Genomic DNA, 21356 nt, shown 5'->3' on the forward strand with positions numbered 1-21356 from the left:
TCTCAGCCCTCTCAGCCCTCTCAGCCCTCTCAGCCCTCTCAGCCCTCTCAGCCCTCTCAGCCCTCTCCCCTCTCAGCCCTCTCAGCCCTCTCAGCCCTCTCAGCCCTCTCAGCCCTCTCCCTCTCTCCCCTCTCAGCCCCCCTAGCCCTCGCCCTCTCAGCCCTCTCAGCCCCCCCTCTCAGCCCTCTCAGCCCTCTCCCTCTCAGCCCTCGCCCTCTCAGCCCTCTCCCTCTCAGCTGTTGTTGTGGACCCTAGTGTTCCCCTGGCGTCCCCCTGTGATGATGTGGTTTGGGATGAGGCCAGGGCCATGCTGTGCTGTGTTTGGGTCAGGGTCACATGTTGTTGCTGTGTGACTCATCTGCCCTGTTTATCACCCTTTACACACACCGTATCAGTATCAGAGGCCTTTCTCCTGGCTTAGCTAGTTTTACACCTTAGCCCAGTGGCCTTGAGACTCTATCCATAGCCCAGCCTTTCTCTATATATCCTGTCTCTTTCCACAGCCTAACTCTCTATATATCCTGTCTCTTTCTACAGCCTAACTCTCTATATATCCTGTCTCTTTCCACAGCCTAACTCTCTATATATCCTGTCTCTTTCTACAGCCTAACTCTCTATATATCCTGTCTCTTTCCACAGCCTAACTCTCTATATATCCTGTCTCTTTCTACAGCCTAACTCTCTATATATCCTGTCTCTTTCTACAGCCTAACTCTCTATATATCCTGTCTCTTTCCACAGCCTAACTCTCTATATATCCTGTCTCTTTCTACAGCCTAACTCTCTATATATCCTGTCTCTTTCTACAGCCTAACTCTCTATATATCCTGTCTCTTTCTACAGCCTAACTCTCTATATATCTTGTCTCTTTCTACAGCCTAACTCTCTATATATCCTGTCTCTTTCTACAGCCTAACTCTCTATATATCCTGTCTCTTTCTACAGCCTAACTCTCTATATATCCTGTCTCTTTCCACAGCCTAACTCTCTATATATCCTGTCTCTTTCTACAGCCTAACTCTCTATATATCCTGTCTCTTTCTACAGCCTAACTCTCTATATATCCTGTCTCTTTATACAGCCTAACTCTCTATATATCCTGTCTCTTTCTACAGCCTAACTCTCTATATATCCTGTCTCTTTCCACAGCCTAACTCTCTATATATCCTGTCTCTTTCTACAGCCTAACTCTCTATATATCCTGTCTCTTTCTACAGCCTAACTCTCTATATATCCTGTCTCTTTCTACAGCCTAACTCTCTATATATCCTGTCTCTTTCTACAGCCTAACTCTCTATATATCCTGTCTCTTTCTACAGCCTAACTCTAGTCTCTATACAGTGCATTCGGAAAGTATTCAGACCCCTTCCCTTCTTCCATATTGCGTTACATTACAGCCTTATTCTAAAATGGATTAAATAAAAACATTTCCTCATCAATCTACACATAATACCCCATAATGACAAAGCGATAACTGGTTTTTAGAAATGTTTGCAAATGTATTAAAAATAAAAAACAAATATATTCAGACCCTTTGCTATGAGACTCAAAATTGAGCTCAGGTGCATCCTGTTTCCATTGATCATCCTTGAGATTTTTGGAGTTTGCCAACAGGCACCTAAAGGACTCTCAGACCATGAGAAACAAGATTCTATGGTCTGATGAAACCAAGATTGAACTCTTTGGCCTGAATGCCAAGCGTCACGTCTGGAGGAAACCTGGCACCATCCCTATGGTGAAACATGGTGGTGGCAGCATCATGCTGTGGGGATGTTTTTCAGCTGCAGGGACTGGGAGACTAGTCAGGATCGAGGGAAAGATGAACGGAGCAAAGTACAGAGAGATCCTTGATGAAAACCTGCTCCAGAGCGCTCAGGACCTCAGACTGGGGCAAAGGTTCACCTTCCAACAGGACAACGACCCTAAGCACACAGCCAAGACAACGCAGGAGTGGCTTCAGGACAAGTCTCTGAATGTCCTTGAGTGGCCCAGCCAGAGCCCGGACTTGAACCCGATCGAACATCTCTGGAGAGACCTGAAAATAGCTGTGCAGCGATCCTCCCAATTCAACCTGACAGAGCTTGAGAGGATCTGCAGAGAAGAATGGGAGAAACTCCCCAAATACAGGTGTGCCAAGCTTGTCGCGTCATACCCAAGAAGACTGGAGGCTGTAATCGCTGCCAAAGGTGCTTCAACAAAGTACTGAGTAAAGGGTCTGAATACTTATGTAAATGTGATATTTCATAAGTATTCTACAAACCTGTTTTTTGCTTTGTCATTATGGGGTATTGTGTGTAAATTGATGAGGGGAAAAAAAAAACGATTTAATCAATTTTAGAATAAGGCTGTAACGTAACAAAATGGGGAAGAAATCAAGGTCTGAATACTTTCCGAATGCACGGTATATCCTCTGGCTTGGACTCAGAGGCCAGAGAGTTGGCGGCATACACAGTGGTAAGAGATATGATGAGATATGATGGAGTGCTCTGCCATTTTAGAAACACCCACAACAGACTTGGATTGTTGTTGTGGGAAACCAGAAAGTAGAGAAACAGCCAATCCTTCTCCATGGGTGCTCTGCACATGAGTCTTGAACGACGACGGGAGCTGACCTGTTGAATGTATGGAGTGCTGTCGATTTGGAGTGTATCCAGATGCGTCGTCCACCTGCAGCCTAAACATGACATAACAACGGTCAGATCAGGTGAGAGTGGAGCAGGTATCCAGTCAGATTCCCCCCCACCCCCCCAGGTCATTTACTGTTAATTAGTCCTGTACTTGTAACACATTCAGTGTGTTTTCGTTCAACTGGTCAAATTCTGTTTCCTAAAAAGTAAATGTAATGTCAATTGACTGGTGAGGTCTTCTCCCTGCGGTCCCTTCACTTCACAGGCCTGGCCCAGGTTTGACCTGAGTCACTGTTCCCCCCCCCCCCACCCTGCCAGGCTCCAGGGCCCAGTATGGTTAGAATGCTTTCCCCACTGTGTGTTTTCTAGAGAGCAGGTCAGTGTGTAATAACATTAACTTAAGCGCTTATCACAAATGTAAAACGCTGGCAGGACTGACAGAGTTCTTCCTGACCTTGCTGCTCTTGGTCGAAGCTCAACAGAACAGGCTGTCGTCCAATCAAATACTAAACAGGAACAGGTTGCTGTCCAATCAAATTAGCCCAGGTACCTCCCACCTCCTGAGGGAGAGGTTGTATTGGATGTTTTGGCTGAATCTTTTTGTTGACTGGCCAATGGTTTGCTTTGAACCAAGCAGGGGTTTGTGGTGCTGGTTGTTGACCTCCAGTCGGTTACAGTCAACTCACACATTCTACTGTAGCTGCATTCAATGCTTTAAGGAGTGGGCGTGTCACCTTGAAGTTCATCTTGGTAGCTCTGTGCCGTGTCTGAGGGTTAGCTAGTCTTAGTAACTCCAGAGGCTTTGCGTTATCAAAGGTAGCTATGGGTTGGGTCTATGGGCTGGGTCTATGTGTTGGGTATGCAGGTCTATTAGCTCAGTGGGTTGGTGTTGATCACTATCAGAGGTCATTGTGCTGCTAAGCTGAGTAAAGTGGTGCCAGATGCCTAGCAGTAGCAGCTGAATCCTAACCCTGTGGTCACAGCCTAACCCTAACCCTGTGGTCACAGCCTAACCCTAACCCTGTGGTCACAGCCTAACCCTAACCCTGTGGTCACAGCCTAACCCTAACCCTATGGTCACAGCCTAACCCTAACCCTGTGGTCACAGCCTAACCCTAACCCTCTGGTCACAGCCTAACCCTAACCCTGTGGTCACAGCCTAACCCTAACCCTGTGGTCACATCCTAACCCTAACCCTGTGGTCACAGCCTAACCCTAACCCTCTGGTCACATCCTAACCCTAACCCTCTGGTCACAGCCTAACCCTAACCCTAACCCTCTGGTCACATCCTAACCCTAACCCTCTGGTCACAGCCTAACCCTAACCCTAACCCTCTGGTCACAGCCTAACCCTAACCCTGTGGTCACAGCCTAACCCTAACCCTGTGGTCACAGCCTAACCCTAACCCTCTGGTCACAGCCTAACCCTAACCCTGTGGTCACAGCCTAACCCTAACCCTCTGGTCACATCCTAACCCTAACCCTCTGGTCACAGCCTAACCCTAACCGTGTGGTCACAGCCTAACCCTAACCCTAACCCTCTGGTCACAGCCTAACCCTAACCCTGTGGTCACAGCCTAACCCTAACCCTGTGGTCACAGCCTAACCCTAACCCTGTGGTCACATCCTAACCCTAACCCTGTGGTCACAGCCTAACCCTAACCCTCTGGTCACATCCTAACCCTAACCCTCTGGTCACAGCCTAACCCTAGCCCTGTGGTCACAGCCATTATCACATTATCTATGGATGCTGAAACACACTGTACGTCCTCATATAGCGTGTTATGGTGCTGCCAGCCTGAAAGAACAGGCTGTTGGTGAAGAGGGTTTCTGTTGAGCTCTGGGTGTACACTAATAGAACTGTCTCTTGGGGCCTGCAGTGAGTCTGACTGATTTTGACAGTTTTTGTGTGTTTTACAAGTACTCCTTTGACTGTTATGATGATGATGATGGAGTATGTTCCTTTTGCTGTTCTCCTGACTCATGGACCTGGTATTGTATATAGGGCACTACCTATGTTGAGCAGTCCCAATGGCACCCTATGAGCCCTGATCAAACGTGGTTAACTGTAAGGCGAATAGGGTGTGATTTGGGAGAGCAGGCCTATGGCTGTAGACTGGGTAGGGCTCCGGTATATCAGCCTAACCCTAACCCTGTGGTCACATCCTAACCCTAACCCTCTGGTCACATCCTAACCCTAACCCTCTGGTCACAGCCTAACCCTAACCGTGTGGTCACAGCCTAACCCTAACCACTGTGGTCAGGAGGGGCAGCCTAACCCTAACCCTGTGGTCACAGCCTAACCCTAACCCTGTGGTCACAGCCTAACCCTAACCCTGTGGTCACAGCCTAACCCTAACCCTGTGGTCACAGCCTAACCCTAACCCTGTGGTCACAGCCTAACCCTAACCCTGTGGTCACAGCCTAACCCTAACCCTAACTGTAAGGGGAATAGGGTGTGATTTGGGAGAGCAGGCCTATGGCTGTAGACTGGATAGGGCTCCGGTATATCAGAAGGTAGGTAGCAACGGGCTCCCGACTCTTCTGATGGGGTGACTAGCCAAACGATCAGATTTCATTATCAGTCTGGCCTTCGACAGCTGCTGAACCTAACCTCCTCTTGCGCCCCCCAAAAAATGGCACCCCTATTCCCTATGTAGTGCACTGCTTTTGACCAGGACCAATGGTGAATTAGGGTGCCATTTGGGATACACACTTCACCTCAGCGTTGGTCCTCCAGATTGTGGGAATAATTTAGATTTCTCTGCTCTGCTGCATGTTTGGCAGCTCATACAAAAATGCAGCTCTTGTTTTAATGACCCAGGTCTCTGTGTTGTTTTGGGGTTGTTTCCTTATATGGAGGTTTGTTTTTATATATTGAGTCTTACCTTGAGGCTGGGCGTATCCCAAATGCATATGTAGTGCACTACTTTGGACCAGAGCCCATAGTGCACTATTAAGGGAATAGTGTGCAGTTTGGGACACAGCCTGGACCACCAGAGTGATCTGAGGTATCACATCTGTGACCTTTGACCTGTGACCTTTTTCTAGGTCCTGTCTCCTACTGTTCTCCCAGCCTTCAGTCTACTCCGTCTCGGAGTCTCAGGAGTCCAATATACTATATTATCCACAGACATTACATCTATGATCTACTATATTATCCACAGACATTACATCTATGATCTACTATATTATCCACAGACATTACATCTATGATCTACTATATTATCCACAGACATTACATCTATGATCTACTATATTATCCACAGACATTACATCTATGATCTACTATATTATCCACAGACATTACATCTATGATCTACTATATTATCCACAGACATTACATCTATGATCTACTATATTATCCACAGACATGACATCTATGATCTACTATATTATCCACAGACATGACATCTATGATCTACTATATTATCCACAGACATGACATCTATGATCTACTATATTATCCACAGACATGACATCTATGATCTACTATATTATCCACAGACATTACATCTATGATCTACTATATTATCCACAGACATTACATCTATGATCTACTATATTATCCACAGACATTACATCTATGATCTACTATATTATCCACAGACATTACATCTATGATCTACTATATTATCCACAGACATTACATCTATGATCTACTATATTATCCACAGACATTACATCTATGATCTACTATATTATCCACAGACATTACATCTATGATCTACTATATTATCCACAGACATTACATCTATGATCTACTATATTATCCACAGACATTACATCTATGATCTACTATATTATCCACAGACATTACATCTATGATCTACTATATTATCCTCAGACATTACATCTATGATCTACTATATTATCCACAGACATTACATCTATGATCTACTATATTATCCACAGACATTACATCTATGATCTACTATATTATCCACAGACATTACATCTATGATCTACTATATTATCCACAGACATTACATCTATGATCTACTATATTATCCACAGACATTACATCTATGATCTGCTATATTATCCACAGACATTACATCTATGATCTACTATATTATCCACAGACATTACATCTATGATCTGCTATATTATCCACAGACATTACATCTATGATCTACTATATTATCCACAGACATTACATCTATGATCTACTATATTATCCACAGACATTACATCTATGATCTACTATATTATCCACAGACATTACATCTATGATCTACTATATTATCCACAGACAACACTCCCTGACACCAGAATGAAGGTTTGTCTCTTGGCTATCAGCCTTCATCCTGTCCCTCTGGACTCCAGGTACATCTCATCTCACCCTGGCTGAACTCATTGTGTCTGACTCTAGGAATGTGCTGATGACCAGCTCTGCTCTGCTCTGCCCACTTGCTCTCGCTCTTCTGACCACAAGTGATTCTCTCTCTCTCTCTCTCTCACTCACTCACTCACTCACTCACTCACTCTCTCACTCTCTCTCTCTTTTCTGACCACAAGTGATCCCCTAGTCTCTCTCTCTCTCGTTAAATAAAGGTTAATTTTATTTTTTTATTTTTAAGATCATAGATGTAATGTCTGTCGATAATATAGTATATTGGACTCCTGAGACATGGATCTGATGCCCACATGCGTAAAGGAAAAAGCCCAGGGCACAGAAATCCTAAAAGGCCGAGCTGGAAATAGTTGGACATCATCCGTGTGTCAGACTCTTATTTATAAACTCTGACTTGGGGAAAGAAATCTTTACTGCTGATGGCCAGTGTCTTCATCCCAAATGATACCCTATCCCCTTTATAGTGCTGGGCCCATAGGGCTCTGGTCAATAGTAGTGCACTATATAGGGAATAGGATGCCATAGGACACATCCAGTATCACATGACAGGGCCAGTGAAGAGGACTTGGCATCGCTGTAATCATATAATGTGATATTAGACTGATGCAATCACATGACAGGGCCAGTGAAGAGGACTTGGCATCGCTGTAATCATATAATGTGATATTAGACTGATGTAATCACATGACAGGGCCAGTGAAGAGGACTTGGCATCGCTGTAATCATATAATGTGATATTAGACTGATGTAATCACATGACAGGGCCAGTGAAGAGGACTTGGCATCGCTGTAATCATATAATGTGATATTAGACTGATGTAATCACATGACAGGGCCAGTGAAGAGGACTTGGCATCGCTGTAATCATATAATGTGATATTAGACTGATGTAATCACATGACAGGGCCAGTGAAGAGGACTTGGCATCGCTGTAATCATATAATGTGATATTAGACTGATGTAATCACATGACAGGGCCAGTGAAGAGGACTTGGCATCGCTGTAATCATATAATGTGATATTAGACTGATGTAATCACATGACAGGGCCAGTGAAGAGGACTTGGCATCGCTGTAATCATATAATGTGATATTAGACTGATGTAATCACATGACAGGGCCAGTGAAGAGGACTTGGCATCGCGGTAATCATATAATGTGATATTAGACTGATGTAATCACATGACAGGGCCAGTGAAGAGGACTTGGCATCGCGGTAATCATATAATGTGATATTAGACTGATGTAATCACATGACAGGGCCAGTGAAGAGGACTTGGCATCGCTGTAATCATATAATGTGATATTAGACTGATGTAATCACACGACAGGGCCAGTGAAGAGGACTTGGCATCGCTGTAATCATATAATGTGATATTAGACTGATGTAATCACATGACAGGGCCAGTGAAGAGGACTTGGCATCGCTGTAATCATATAATGTGATATTAGACTGATGTAATCACATGACAGGGCCAGTGAAGAGGACTTGGCATCGCTGTAATCATATAATGTGATATTAGACTGATGTAATCACATGACAGGGCCAGTGAAGAGGACTTGGCATCGCTGTAATCATATAATGTGATATTAGACTGATGTAATCACATGACAGGGCCAGTGAAGAGGACTTGGCATCGCTGTAATCATATAATGTGATATTAGACTGATGTAATCACATGACAGGGCCAGTGAAGAGGACTTGGCATCGCTGTAATCATATAATGTGATATTAGACTGATGTAATCACATGACAGGGCCAGTGAAGAGGACTTGGCATCGCTGTAATCATATAATGTGATATTAGACTGATGTAATCACATGACAGGGCCAGTGAAGAGGACTTGGCATCGCTGTAATCATATAATGTGATATTAGACTGATGTAATCACATGACAGGGCCAGTGAAGAGGACTTGGCATCGCTTGTAATCATATAATGTGATATTAGACTGATGTAATCACATGACAGGTCCAGTGAAGAGGACTTGGCATCGCTGTAATCATTTAATGTGATATTAGACTGATGTAATCACATGACAGGGCCAGTGAAGAGGACTTGGCATCGCTGTAATCATATAATGTGATATTAGACTGATGTAATCACATGACAGGGCCAGTGAAGAGGACTTGGCATCGCTGTAATCATATAATGTGATATTAGACTGATGTAATCACATGACAGGGCCAGGTGAAGAGGACTTGGCATCGCTGTAATCATATAATGTGATATTAGACTGATGTAATCACATGACAGGGCCAGTGAAGAGGACTTGGCATCGCGGTAATCATATAATGTGATATTAGACTGATGTAATCACATGACAGGGCCAGTGAAGAGGACTTGGCATCGCGGTAATCATATAATGTGATATTAGACTGATGTAATCACATGACAGGGCCAGTGAAGAGGACTTGGCATCGCTGTAATCATATAATGTGATATTAGACTGATGTAATCACATGACAGGGCCAGTGAAGAGGACTTGGCATCGCTGTAATCATATAATGTGATATTAGACTGATGTAATCACATGACAGGGCCAGTGAAGAGGACTTGGCATCGCTGTAATCATATAATGTGATATTAGACTGATGTAATCACATGACAGGGCCAGTGAAGAGGACTTGGCATCGCTGTAATCATATAATGTGATATTAGACTGATGTAATCACATGACAGGGCCAGTGAAGAGGACTTGGCATCGCTGTAATCATATAATGTGATATTAGACTGATGTAATCACATGACAGGGCCAGTGAAGAGGACTTGGCATCGCTGTAATCATATAATGTGATATTAGACTGATGTAATCACATGACAGGGCCAGTGAAGAGGACTTGGCATCGCTGTAATCATATAATGTGATATTAGACTGATGTAATCACATGACAGGGCCAGTGAAGAGGACTTGGCATCGCTGTAATCATATAATGTGATATTAGACTGATGTAATCACATGACAGGGCCAGTGAAGAGGACTTGGCATCGCTGTAATCATATAATGTGATATTAGACTGATGTAATCACATGACAGGGCCAGTGAAGAGGACTTGGCATCGCTGTAATCATATAATGTGATATTAGACTGATGTAATCATTTCCCACCAGTCTCTGTTATTGTATTGAGTACTGTAGCCTACTGCTGGTCAGCCACTGTCACATGACAGGAAAGAGCGTTTGACTTCATTTTATATAATCCTGTATTATTAAATAATATATTAGGCTAGACTAGTCTAAGAATTTCCCACCATTCTGTATGAGTAAGTATTCATTGTCCGAGGCAGAATGGCCCATAGCGCAGGAGTCTATCTCCTGTTTCTGTAGTGAGACAGCTTGATGTACCAGTACACCCCCTGGACAGGACACTAGTCTATCTCCTGTTTCTGTAGTGAGACAGCTTGATGTACCAGTACACCCCCTGGACAGGACACTAGTCTATCTCCTGTTTCTGTAGTGAGACAGCTTGATGTACCAGTACACCCCCCTGGACAGGACACTAGTCTATCTCCTGTTTCTGTAGTGAGACAGCTTGATGTACCAGTACACCCCCTGGACAGGACACTAGTCTATCTCCTGTTTCTGTAGTGAGACAGCTTGATGTACCAGTACACCCCCTGGACAGGACACTAGTCTATCTCCTGTTTCTGTAGTGAGACAGCTTGATGTACCAGTCCACCCCCTGGACAGGACACTAGTCTATCTCCTGTTTCTGTAGTGAGACAGCTTGATGTACCAGTCCACCCCCTGGACAGGACACTAGTCTATCTCCTGTTTCTGTAGTGAGACAGCTTGATGAACAGTACACCCCCTGGACAGGACACTAGTCTATCTCCTGTTTCTGTAGTGAGACAGCTTGATGTACCAGTACACCCCCTGGACAGGACACTAGTCTATCTCCTGTTTCTGTAGTGAGACAGCTTGATGTACCAGTACACCCCCTGGACAGGACACTAGTCTATCTCCTGTTTCTGTAGTGAGACAGCTTGATGTACAGTACACCCCCTGGACAGGACACTAGTCTATCTCCTGTTTCTGTAGTGAGACAGCTTGATGTACCAGTACACTCCCTGGACAGGACACTAGTCTATCTCCTGTTTCTGTAGTGAGACAGCTTGATGTACAGTACACCCCCTGGACAGGACACTAGTCTATCTCCTGTTTCTGTAGTGAGACAGCTTGATGTACAGTACACCCCCTGGACAGGACACTAGTCTATCTCCTGTTTCTGTAGTGAGACAGCTTGATGTACAGTACACCCCCTGGACAGGACACTAGTCTATCTCCTGTTTCTGTAGTGAGACAGCTTGATGTACAGTACACCCCCTGGACAGGACACTAGTCTATCTCCTGTTTCTGTAGTGAGACAGCTTGATGTACAGGACACCCCCTGGACAGGACACTAGTCTGTCACAGAGCATAGTGTTGTTGAGGATGTGAGGCTGAAGCAGCAGGAAGGAGCTGGTCTGTCACAGAGCATAGTGTTGTTGAGTATGTGAGGCTGAAGCAGCATTAAGGAGCTGGTCTGTTTATTCCTCTCCCTTCAAGGCCTCTCTTCCTCTTTTTCTAAATGGTGTTTATTTGTGTTTGGAGCATCCTGCCTGCTGCTCTACTGATAAACTCTCAGGCTGTGTGTGTGTGGTGTCTGTGTGTGTGTGTGTCTCCCGAGTGGCGCAGTGGTCTAAGGCACTGCATCACAGTGCTAGCTGTGCCACGAGAGATCCTTGTTCAAATCCAGGCTCTGTCGTAGCCGGCCGTGACCGGGAGACCCATGGGGCGGCGCACAATTGGCCCAGCGTCGTCCAGGGTAGGGGAGGGAATGGCCGGCAGGGATGTAGCTCAGTTGGTAGAGCATGGCGTTTGCAACGCCAGGGTTGTGGGTTCGATTCCCACGGGGGGCCAGTATAAAAAAATAAATAATAATAATGTATGCACTCACTAACTGTAAGTCGCTCTGGATAAGAGCGTCTGCTAAATGACTAAACATTTTTTTTTAATTGTGTGTGTGTGGTGTCTGTGTGTGGGTGTGTGCGCGGTGTCTGTGTGTGTGGTGTCTGTGTGTGTGCGGTGTACCGGATTGGCTGTCACCACAAGGGGGCGGGGTCTGAGGATGACAGTACCCTCTCTCACACACAGTCTTGTTTTACTAACCTTGTGGGGAAACCCCATCGATTCCCTTTCAAATTCTATGTTCCCTAACCCCTAAACCAAACCTTAACCCCAAACCTAACCTTAATCCCAAACCTAACCTTAATCCTAACTCTAACTCCTAACACTAAATCTAACCCTAAACCCACTAGAAATAGCCTTATTCCTTGTGGGGTCCCCAGTTAGTCAAAGTTTTGTTTGTTTACTATTCTTGGGGTTACTTCTGATCCCTACAAGTGTAGTTAAACATGTCCACACACACACACAGGCAGTAAACAGAGTACATAACCGGCCATAGTGACAGAGCCATGGTCGTCATAGTGACAGAGCCATGGTCGTCATAGTGACAGAGCCATGGTCGTCATAGTGACAGAGCCATGGTCGTCATAGTGACAGAGCCATGGTCGTCAAAGCAGTAGGCATAACAAATCAGCTCATTCCAGCCCAAATTGGTCACATCTCAATCCGTCCTCATTTCCTACGCTGCTAGATGAAGTCATGACAAGCTATTAATCATGTCTGAGGAATTTAATCCCTTTTTAAAAGTATTAAAGTACAGTTGTAATATTCTCTCTGGGAGTTCTGTAGTGGATCGTGCCAGCAGACATATTGGAGTTCATTCCATGTGTCTTGCCACATTGACCGCATGTACTGGAGTCAAAATAACCTTCCAGTTTGACTTTTGTTTGTTAGCTAAGTAAAATACCTTAGTTTCTTATGATTTGGCCACAGAGGATGATTAGTTTATTTTTTATTTTTTAGCATGTTATCAGTATGCAGCATGTAAAGTCATCATGGCTGTAGTTAGCATGTTATCAGTATGCAGCAGGTAAAGTCATCATGGCTGTAGTTAGCATGTTATCAGTATGCAGCAGGTAAAGTCATCATGGCTGTAGTTAGCATGTTATCAGTATGCAGCAGGTAAAGTCATCATGGCTGTAGTTAGCATGTTATCAGTATGCAGCAGGTAAAGTCATCATGGCTGTAGTTAGCATGTTATCAGTATGCAGCAGGTAAAGTCATCATGGCTGTAGTTAGCATGTTATCAGTATGCAGCAGGTAAAGTCATCATGGCTGTAGTTAGCATGTTATCAGTATGCAGCAGGTAAAGTCATCATGGCTGTAGTTAGCATGTTATCAGTATGCAGCAGGTAAAGTCGTCATGGCTGTAGTTAGCATGTTATCAGTATGCAGCAGGTAAAGTCATCATGGCTGTAGTTAGCATGTTATCAGTATGCAGTAGGTAAAGTCATCATGGCTGTAGTTAGCATGTTATCAGTATGCAGCAGGTAAAGTCATCATGGCTGTAGTTAGCATGTTATCAGTATGCAGCAGGTAAAGTCGTCATGGCTGTAGTTAGCATGTTATCAGGATGCAGCAGGTAAAGTCATCATGGCTGTAGTTAGCATGTTATCAGTATGCAGCAGGTAAAGTCATCATGGCTGTAGTTAGCATGTTATCAGTATGCAGCAGGTAAAGTCATCATGGCTGTAGTTAGCATGTTATCAGTATGCAGCAGGTAAAGTCATCATGGCTGTAGTTAGCATGTTATCAGTATGCAGCAGGTAAAGTCATCATGGCTGTAGTTAGCATGTTATCAGTATGCAGCAGGTAAAGTCATCATGGCTGTAGTTAGCATGTTATCAGTATGCAGCAGGTAAAGTCATCATGGCTGTAGTTAGCATGTTATCAGTATGCAGTAGGTAAAGTCATCATGGCTGTAGTTAGCATGTTATCAGTATGCAGCAGGTAAAGTCATCATGGCTGTAGTTAGCATGTTATCAGTATGCAGCAGGTAAAGTCATCATGGCTGTAGTTAGCATGTTATCAGTATGCAGCAGGTAAAGTCATCATGGCTGTAGTTAGCATGTTATCAGTATGCAGCAGGTAAAGTCATCATGGCTGTAGTTAGCATGTTATCAGTATGCAGCAGGTAAAGTCATCATGGCTGTAGTTAGCATGTTATCAGTATGCAGCAGGTAAAGTCATCATGGCTGTAGTTAGCATGTTATCAGTATGCAGCAGGTAAAGTCATCATGGCTGTAGTTAGCATGTTATCAGTATGCAGCAGGTAAAGTCATCATGGCTGTAGTTAGCATGTTATCAGTATGCAGCAGGTAAAGTAATCATGGCTGTAGTTAGCATGTTATCAGTATGCAGCAGGTAAAGTCATCATGGCTGTAGTTAGCATGTTATCAGTATGCAGCAGGTAAAGTCATCATGGCTGTAGTTAGCATGTTATCAGTATGCAGCAGGTAAAGTCATCATGGCTGTAGTTAGCATGTTATCAGTATGCAGCAGGTAAAGTCATCATGGCTGTAGTTAGCATGTTATCAGTATGCAGCAGGTAAAGTCATCATGGCTGTAGTTAGCATGTTATCAGTATGCAGCAGGTAAAGTCATCATGGCTGTAGTTAGCATGTTATCAGTATGCAGTAGGTAAAGTCATCATGGCTGTAGTTAGCATGTTATCAGTATGCAGCAGGTAAAGTCATCATGGCTGTAGTTAGCATGTTATCAGTATGCAGCAGGTAAAGTCATCATGGCTGTAGTTAGCATGTTATCAGTATGCAGCAGGTAAAGTCATCATGGCTGTAGTTAGCATGTTATCAGTATGCAGCAGGTAAAGTCATCATGGCTGTAGTTAGCATGTTATCGGTATGCAGCAGGTAAAGTCATCATGGCTGTAGTTAGCATGTTATCAGTATGCAGCAGGTAAAGTCATCATGGCTGTAGTTAGCATGTTATCAGTATGCAGCAGGTAAAGTCATCATGGCTGTAGTTAGCATGTTATCAGTATGCAGCAGGTAAAGTCGTCATGGCTGTAGTTAGCATGTTATCAGTATGCAGCAGGTAAAGTCGTTCATGGCTGTAGTTAGTATGTTATCAGTTTGCAGCAGGTAAAGTCATCATGGCTGTAGTTAGCATGTTATCAGTATGCAGCAGGTAAAGTCATCATGGCTGTAGTTAGCATGTTATCAGTATGCAGTAGGTAAAGTCATCATGGCTGTAGTTAGCATGTTATCAGTATGCAGCAGGTAAAGTCATCATGGCTGTAGTTAGCATGTTATCAGTATGCAGCAGGTAAAGTCATCATGGCTGTAGTTAGCATGTTATCAGTATGCAGCAGGTAAAGTCATCATGGCTGTAGTTAGCATGTTATCAGTATGCAGCAGGTAAAGTCATCATGGATGTAGTTAGCATGTTATCAGTATGCAGCAGGTAAAGTCATCATGGCTGTAGTTAGCATGTTATCAGTATGCAGCAGGTAAAGTCATCATGGCTGTAGTTAGCATGTTATCAGTATGCAGCAGGTAAAGTCATCATGGCTGTAGTTAGCATGTTATCAGTATGCAGCAGGTAAAGTCATCTTTTTTTTTATTTCACCTTTATTTAACCAGGTAAGCCAGTTGAGAACAAGTTCTCATTTACAACTGCGACCTGGCCAAGATAAAGCAAAGCAGTGCGATAAAAACAACAACACAGAGTTACATATGGGGGTAAAACAAAACATAAAGTCAAAAATACAACAGAAAATATATATACAGTGTGTGCAAATGTAGCAAGTTATGGAGGTAAGGCAATAAATAGGACATAATACTAAATTGTAATTATTTTTGCACTAACACTGGAGTGATAGATGTGCAGAAGATGATGTGCAAATGAGCAAAATAAATAACAATATAGGGATGAGGTAGTTGGGTGGGCTAATTTCAGATGGGCTGTGTACAGGTGCAGTGATCGGTAAGGTGCTCTGACAACTGATGCTTAAAGTTAGTGAGGGAGATAAGAGTCTCCAGCTTCAGAGATTTTTGCAGTTTGTTCCAGTCATTGGCAGCAGAGAACTGGAAGGAATGGCGGCCAAAGGAGGTGTTGGCTTTGGGGATGACCAGTGAGATATACCTGCTGGAGCGCATACTACGGGTGGGTGTTGCTATGGTGACCAATGAGCTAAGATAAGGCGGGGAATTGCCTAGCAGTGATTTATAGATGGCCTGGAGACAGTGGGTTTGGCGACGAATATATAGTGAGGGCCAGCCAACAAGAGCGTACAGGTCACAGTGGTGGGTATTATATGGGGCTTTGGTGAAAAAACGGATGGCACTGTGATAGACTACATCCAATTTGCTGAGTAGGGTGTTGGAGGCTATTTTGTAAATGACATCGCCGAAGTCAAGGATCGGTAGGATAGTCAGTTTTACGAGGGCATGTTTGGCAGCATGAGTGAAGGAGGCTTTGTTGTGAAATAGGAAGCCGATTCTAGATTTAACTTTGGATTGGAGATGCTTAATGTGAGTCTGGAAGGAGAGTTTACGGTCTAACCAGACACCTAGGTATTTGTAGTTGTCCACATATTCTAAGTCAGACCCGCCGAGAGGAGTAGTGATTCTAGTCGGGCAGGCGGGTGCAAGCAGCGTTCGATTGAAGAGCATGCATTTAGTTTTACTAGCGTTTAAGAGCAGTTGGAGGCCACGGAAGGAGTGTTGTATGGCATTGAAGCTCGTTTGGAGGTTTGTTAACACAGTGTCCAATGAAGGGCCAGATGTATACAAAATGGTGTCGTCTGCGTAGAGGTGGATCTGAGAGTCACCAGCAGCAAGAGCGACATCATTGATATACACAGAGAAGAGTCGGCCCGAGAACATGGGCAAGTTGCAGCGGAGGGTGCAGAGCTGGTGGCTGTGGTAGGGGTAGCCTGGTGGAAAGCATGGCCAGCTGTAGCAAAATGCTTGTTGAAATTCTTGATTATCGTAGATTTATCGGTGGTGACGGTGTTTCCTAGCCTCAGTGCAGTGGGCAGCTGGGAGGAGGTGCTCTTGTTCTCCATGGACTAGCTAGCATGTTGTCATGGTGCTAGCTAGCATGTTATCAGTATGCAGCAGGCAAAGTCGTCATGGCTGGTAGCTAGCATGGTTTTATGTGGATGTGGTGCCTGTGCTTTGGATACTGAAGAGTAAAGGTGTACATGTATCTGGTGGACTAGAACTAGATTGGGTTTTCCAAAGAGGATCAGCGGGTCATAATAATATACTCTTGCTGACCTCTCCTGGCCTCTGAACTCTGACCTCTCCTGGCCTCTGAACTCTGACCTCCTGGCCTCTGAACTCTGACCTCTCCTGGTCTCTGAACTCTGGCCTCTCCTGGTCTCTGTACTCTGGCCTTGCCTGGCCTCTGTACTCTGGCCTCGCCTGGCCTCTGTAATCTGGCCTCGCCTGGCCTCTGTACTCTGGTCTCGCCTGTCTCTGTACTCTGGCCTCTGTACTCGTCCACCCCCCCTTCCTTCCTTCCTTCCTTCCTTCCTCAGTTCCTCTTAATGTGGACTCTGCTTCCTCCACCTGGTCTGAACTGTGCAGTCGTCAGCTGGTATCTTCTCAGCTAGCTCAGTGATCCGTTATCAGGATCAGTTTTGCTGACGACGTGTTACACTATGCATGACGTTGTAGCATAACATGGAACCAAATAACTAAGACTTAGATGGCAGTGTCAGTCCAAGCAGGACAAAGGTACACTGCTGCTGAACAATGCAACATTTTTAACATTCCTTAGTAGTAAATACTTGATAGTATTAGTAATCTAGACTTGTTTACAGTGACCGGTCTTTCAGCTGGCAAATGAGTCTGTATGTGTCATTGACATCTTTATAGTAACACCATTGACTTTCTTTTTTAAAATATTAACACCGTTGTTGTTCTGTTCATTTCCCATGTCCGTCCTCTACTCTGCCCGACGACAGAGAGAAGCAGGACAACAGAACTCTGACCCCTTAGAGGAAGAAACAGGAAATGTTTATATTTCGTTATGGAAAAACCCAACGGTCATCGTCCTTTTAGTTAAACGGGATGCTTATTGTGTAGTTTTGTTGTCTGGGGGACATGACTCTGCTTCCTTCCCTTCAGCAGCTAATCAAGGAGTCACTGTTAAAGGATCTACTGATGATATGGAGGTCACATCCTCATGTTTTAGACAGGGGTCAGAGGTGAGGTAGTGAGGATGTTAGCATAAAGTATTGATTTATGTTGATAGTAATGTTAAAGCGATAATGTAGTCATGTGAAACCCAGGCCTTTATTCAAAGTGTTTCAGAGTAGGAGTGGTTTTTAAATCATAATGAGTAACAGGCAGTAACCGGTCCTGGATCAATACTCCTACTCCAAGACACTTTATGAATACGGGCCTAATCATTGTTGAAACCAGTTTTGTTTTCTTGCCAGATGAGGCCTAATAAATCCCATTACTGAACCCTGATAGGCTACTAGATACTGAACCCTGATAGGCTACTAGATACTGAACACTGATAGGCTACTAGATACTGCCTGATCTGAGTTTAATGTTGTTGTTTAGGGGTTGTTGGTATCCATGGTGACAGCAGTGAATGGTGGTAGTATGCCAGGCATGGTTTACAGCTGTGACTACATCTGGCCGTTGGCGTGTGTGTCACAGTGTATGCAAAACACACACACACACACACACACACACACACACACACACACACACACTGATCCGCATGCGGTGTGTAACCATAGCCACAGCTCATAATCTTCTGACCGTTGTTTTAGATGTCTGGTTTCTCTCTCTGAAAGGAGATGTGCTCTGTCTGTCTTTCTGTCTGCATGGAATCACCTTCCTCAGCTGCTTTAAACTTGATCTACTGCAGTCTGAATCTGAACGTTACAGTCGGGGAGGCTCCGTGTCTCAGAGCAGGAGGGCTGATCTACGATCAGGTCCTGCCTTTTTAGGTCACAATGAATAAGATTCCGTGGACATGGGGGCGACCTGGTCCTAGATCAGCATACGTATGACCCCTTTACTAAGCTTTACTAAGCACTACCAGAACAACCACAGGTGCTGTAGAGGGGTGGACAATGCATACTGTCGGTTATTTGTAGCATTTAAAGAAATACAACTGCTAATTCAAGGTTTAATCCCATGAGTTACATTTTTACATTTTAGTCATTTAGCAGACGCTCTTATCCAGAGCGACTTACAGTTAGTGAGTGCATACATTTTCATACTGCCCCCCGTGGGAATCGAACCCACAACCCTGGCGTTGCAAACGCCATGCTCTACCAACTGAGCTACACGGGACGGGAGTTCCCTGGGACATGGATTTGTGTTACTTCAAGCATGGAACATGAACCTTTTTGGATTATCTGATTATTCTCACTATGATTTTGATTGTCTACTTTCCCCGGTCATATTGATGTTGTTTCCGGTCATATGGATGTTGTTTCCAGTCATATTGATGTTGTTTCCAGTCATATTAATGTTGTTTCCAGTCATATGGATGTTATTGTTGTAAACCACATTACTCTGATCTCTCTTCCAGAGAAGCTGTACAACTCTCATGGACCTGAGCTCCGGAGGTCCCTGTTCTCTCTGAAGCAGCTCTTCCAGGTAAAGACCAATATATTATCTATGGTAAAGACCAATATATTATCTATGGTAAAGACCAATATATTATCTATGGTAAAGGCCAATATATTATCTATGGTAAAGACCAATATATTATCTATGGTAAAGACCAATATATTATCTATGGTAAGGACCAATATATTATCTATGGTAAAGACCAATATATTATCTATGGTAAAGACCAATATATTATCTATGGTAAAGACCAATATATTATCTATGGTAAAGACCTATATATTATCTATGGTAAAGACCTATATATTATCTATGGTAAAGACCTATATATTATCTATGGTAAAGACCAATATATTATCTATGGTAAAGACCTATATATTATCTATGGTAAAGACCTATATATTATCTATGGTAAAGACCTATATGTTATCTATGGTAAAGACCAATATATTATCTATGGTAAAGACCTATATATTATCTATGGTAAAGACCAATATATTATCTATGGTAAAGACCAATATATTATCTATGGTAAAGACCTATATATTATCTATGGTAAAGACCTATATATTATCTATGGTAAAGACCTATATGTTATCTATGGTAAAGACCAATATATTATCTATGGTAAAGACCTATATATTATCTATGGTAAAGACCTATATATTATCTATGGTAAAGACCTATATATTATCTATGGTAAAGACCTATATATTATCTATGGTAAAGACCTATATATTATCTATGGTAAAGACCAATATATTATCTATGGTAAGGACCAATATATTATCTATGGTAAGGACCAATATATTATCTATGGTAAAGACCTATATATTATCTATGGTAAAGACCTATATATTATCTATGGTAAAGACCTATATATTATCTATGGTAAGGACCTATATATTATCTATGGTAAAGACCAATATATTATCTATGGTAAAGACCTATATATAATCTATGGTAAAGACCTATATATTATCTATGGTAAAGACCTATATATTATCTATGGTAAAGACCTATATATTATCTATGGTAAAGACCAATATATTATCTATGGTAAGGACCAATATATTATCTATGGTAAACACTAATAAAATTGTCAGAATGTGGCAAAGCAATTGACTTTTTGTCCTGAATACAGAAGTGTTATGTTTGGGCCAAATCCAATACAACACATTACTGAGGACCACGCTCCATATTTTAAGCAGAGGCTGATTCTCTCCATATCACATCCACCATCCACCCTCCTCCTCCTCTCTCAGTGAGCTGGTGCCAACATGGCCAGAGGAAATGGCTCTACCCCCTTACCCTGTGTCTAACTAGACTGGTACAGAGGAACAAGGAAGAATGGAGAGAGGGGGAGGGGGGGGAGGAGGAGGGGGAGGGGGGGAGGAGGAGGAGGAGGAGGAGGGGGGAGGAGGAGGGGGGAGGGAGGAGGGAGGAGGGAGGGGGGGGAGGGAGGAGGGAGGAGGAGGAGGGGGAGGGAGGAGGAGGAGGAGGAGGAGGAGGGAGGAGGAGGAGGAGGAGGAGGAGGGAGGAGGGAGGAGGAGGGAAGGGAGGAGGGGGGCGAGGGGGAGGGAGGGAAGGGAGGAGGGGGGGGGAGGAGGGGGGCGAGGGGAGGAGGGGGCGAGGGAGGAGGGGGCGAGGGGGAGGAGGAGGAGGGAGGGGGGAAGGGAGGAGAGGGGGGGAGGAGGAGGAGGAGGGAGGAGGAGGTGGAGGGAAGGGAGGAGGGGGCGAGGGGGGAGGAGGAGGAGGGGGAGGGGGAAGGGAGGAGAGGGGGGAGGAGGGAAGGGAGGAGGGGGAGGGGGGAGGAGGAGGGGGGGGAGGAGGAGGAGGAGGGAGGAGGGAGGGGGGG

The 21356-nt window shown here is 44.1% G+C and overlaps 1 protein-coding gene across 1 annotated transcript in view; it reads left to right on the forward strand.

Annotated features, from left to right (window-relative positions):
* Nucleotides 1-21356, forward strand: part of LOC121548201 (FH1/FH2 domain-containing protein 1-like) — a gene marked incomplete at its 3' end in the record, with an annotated part of 87429 nt that overhangs the window by 38170 nt on the left and 27903 nt on the right. Inside the window, exon 4 of the mRNA XM_045217183.1 lies at nucleotides 19458-19525. Coding sequence (XP_045073118.1) covers nucleotides 19458-19525 — 68 coding nt within the window. The remainder of the gene's footprint in view (nucleotides 1-19457; nucleotides 19526-21356) is intronic.

Source organism: Coregonus clupeaformis, unplaced genomic scaffold (genome assembly GCF_020615455.1).
Source record: "Coregonus clupeaformis isolate EN_2021a unplaced genomic scaffold, ASM2061545v1 scaf0957, whole genome shotgun sequence".
Taxonomy (NCBI): domain Eukaryota; kingdom Metazoa; phylum Chordata; class Actinopteri; order Salmoniformes; family Salmonidae; genus Coregonus; species Coregonus clupeaformis.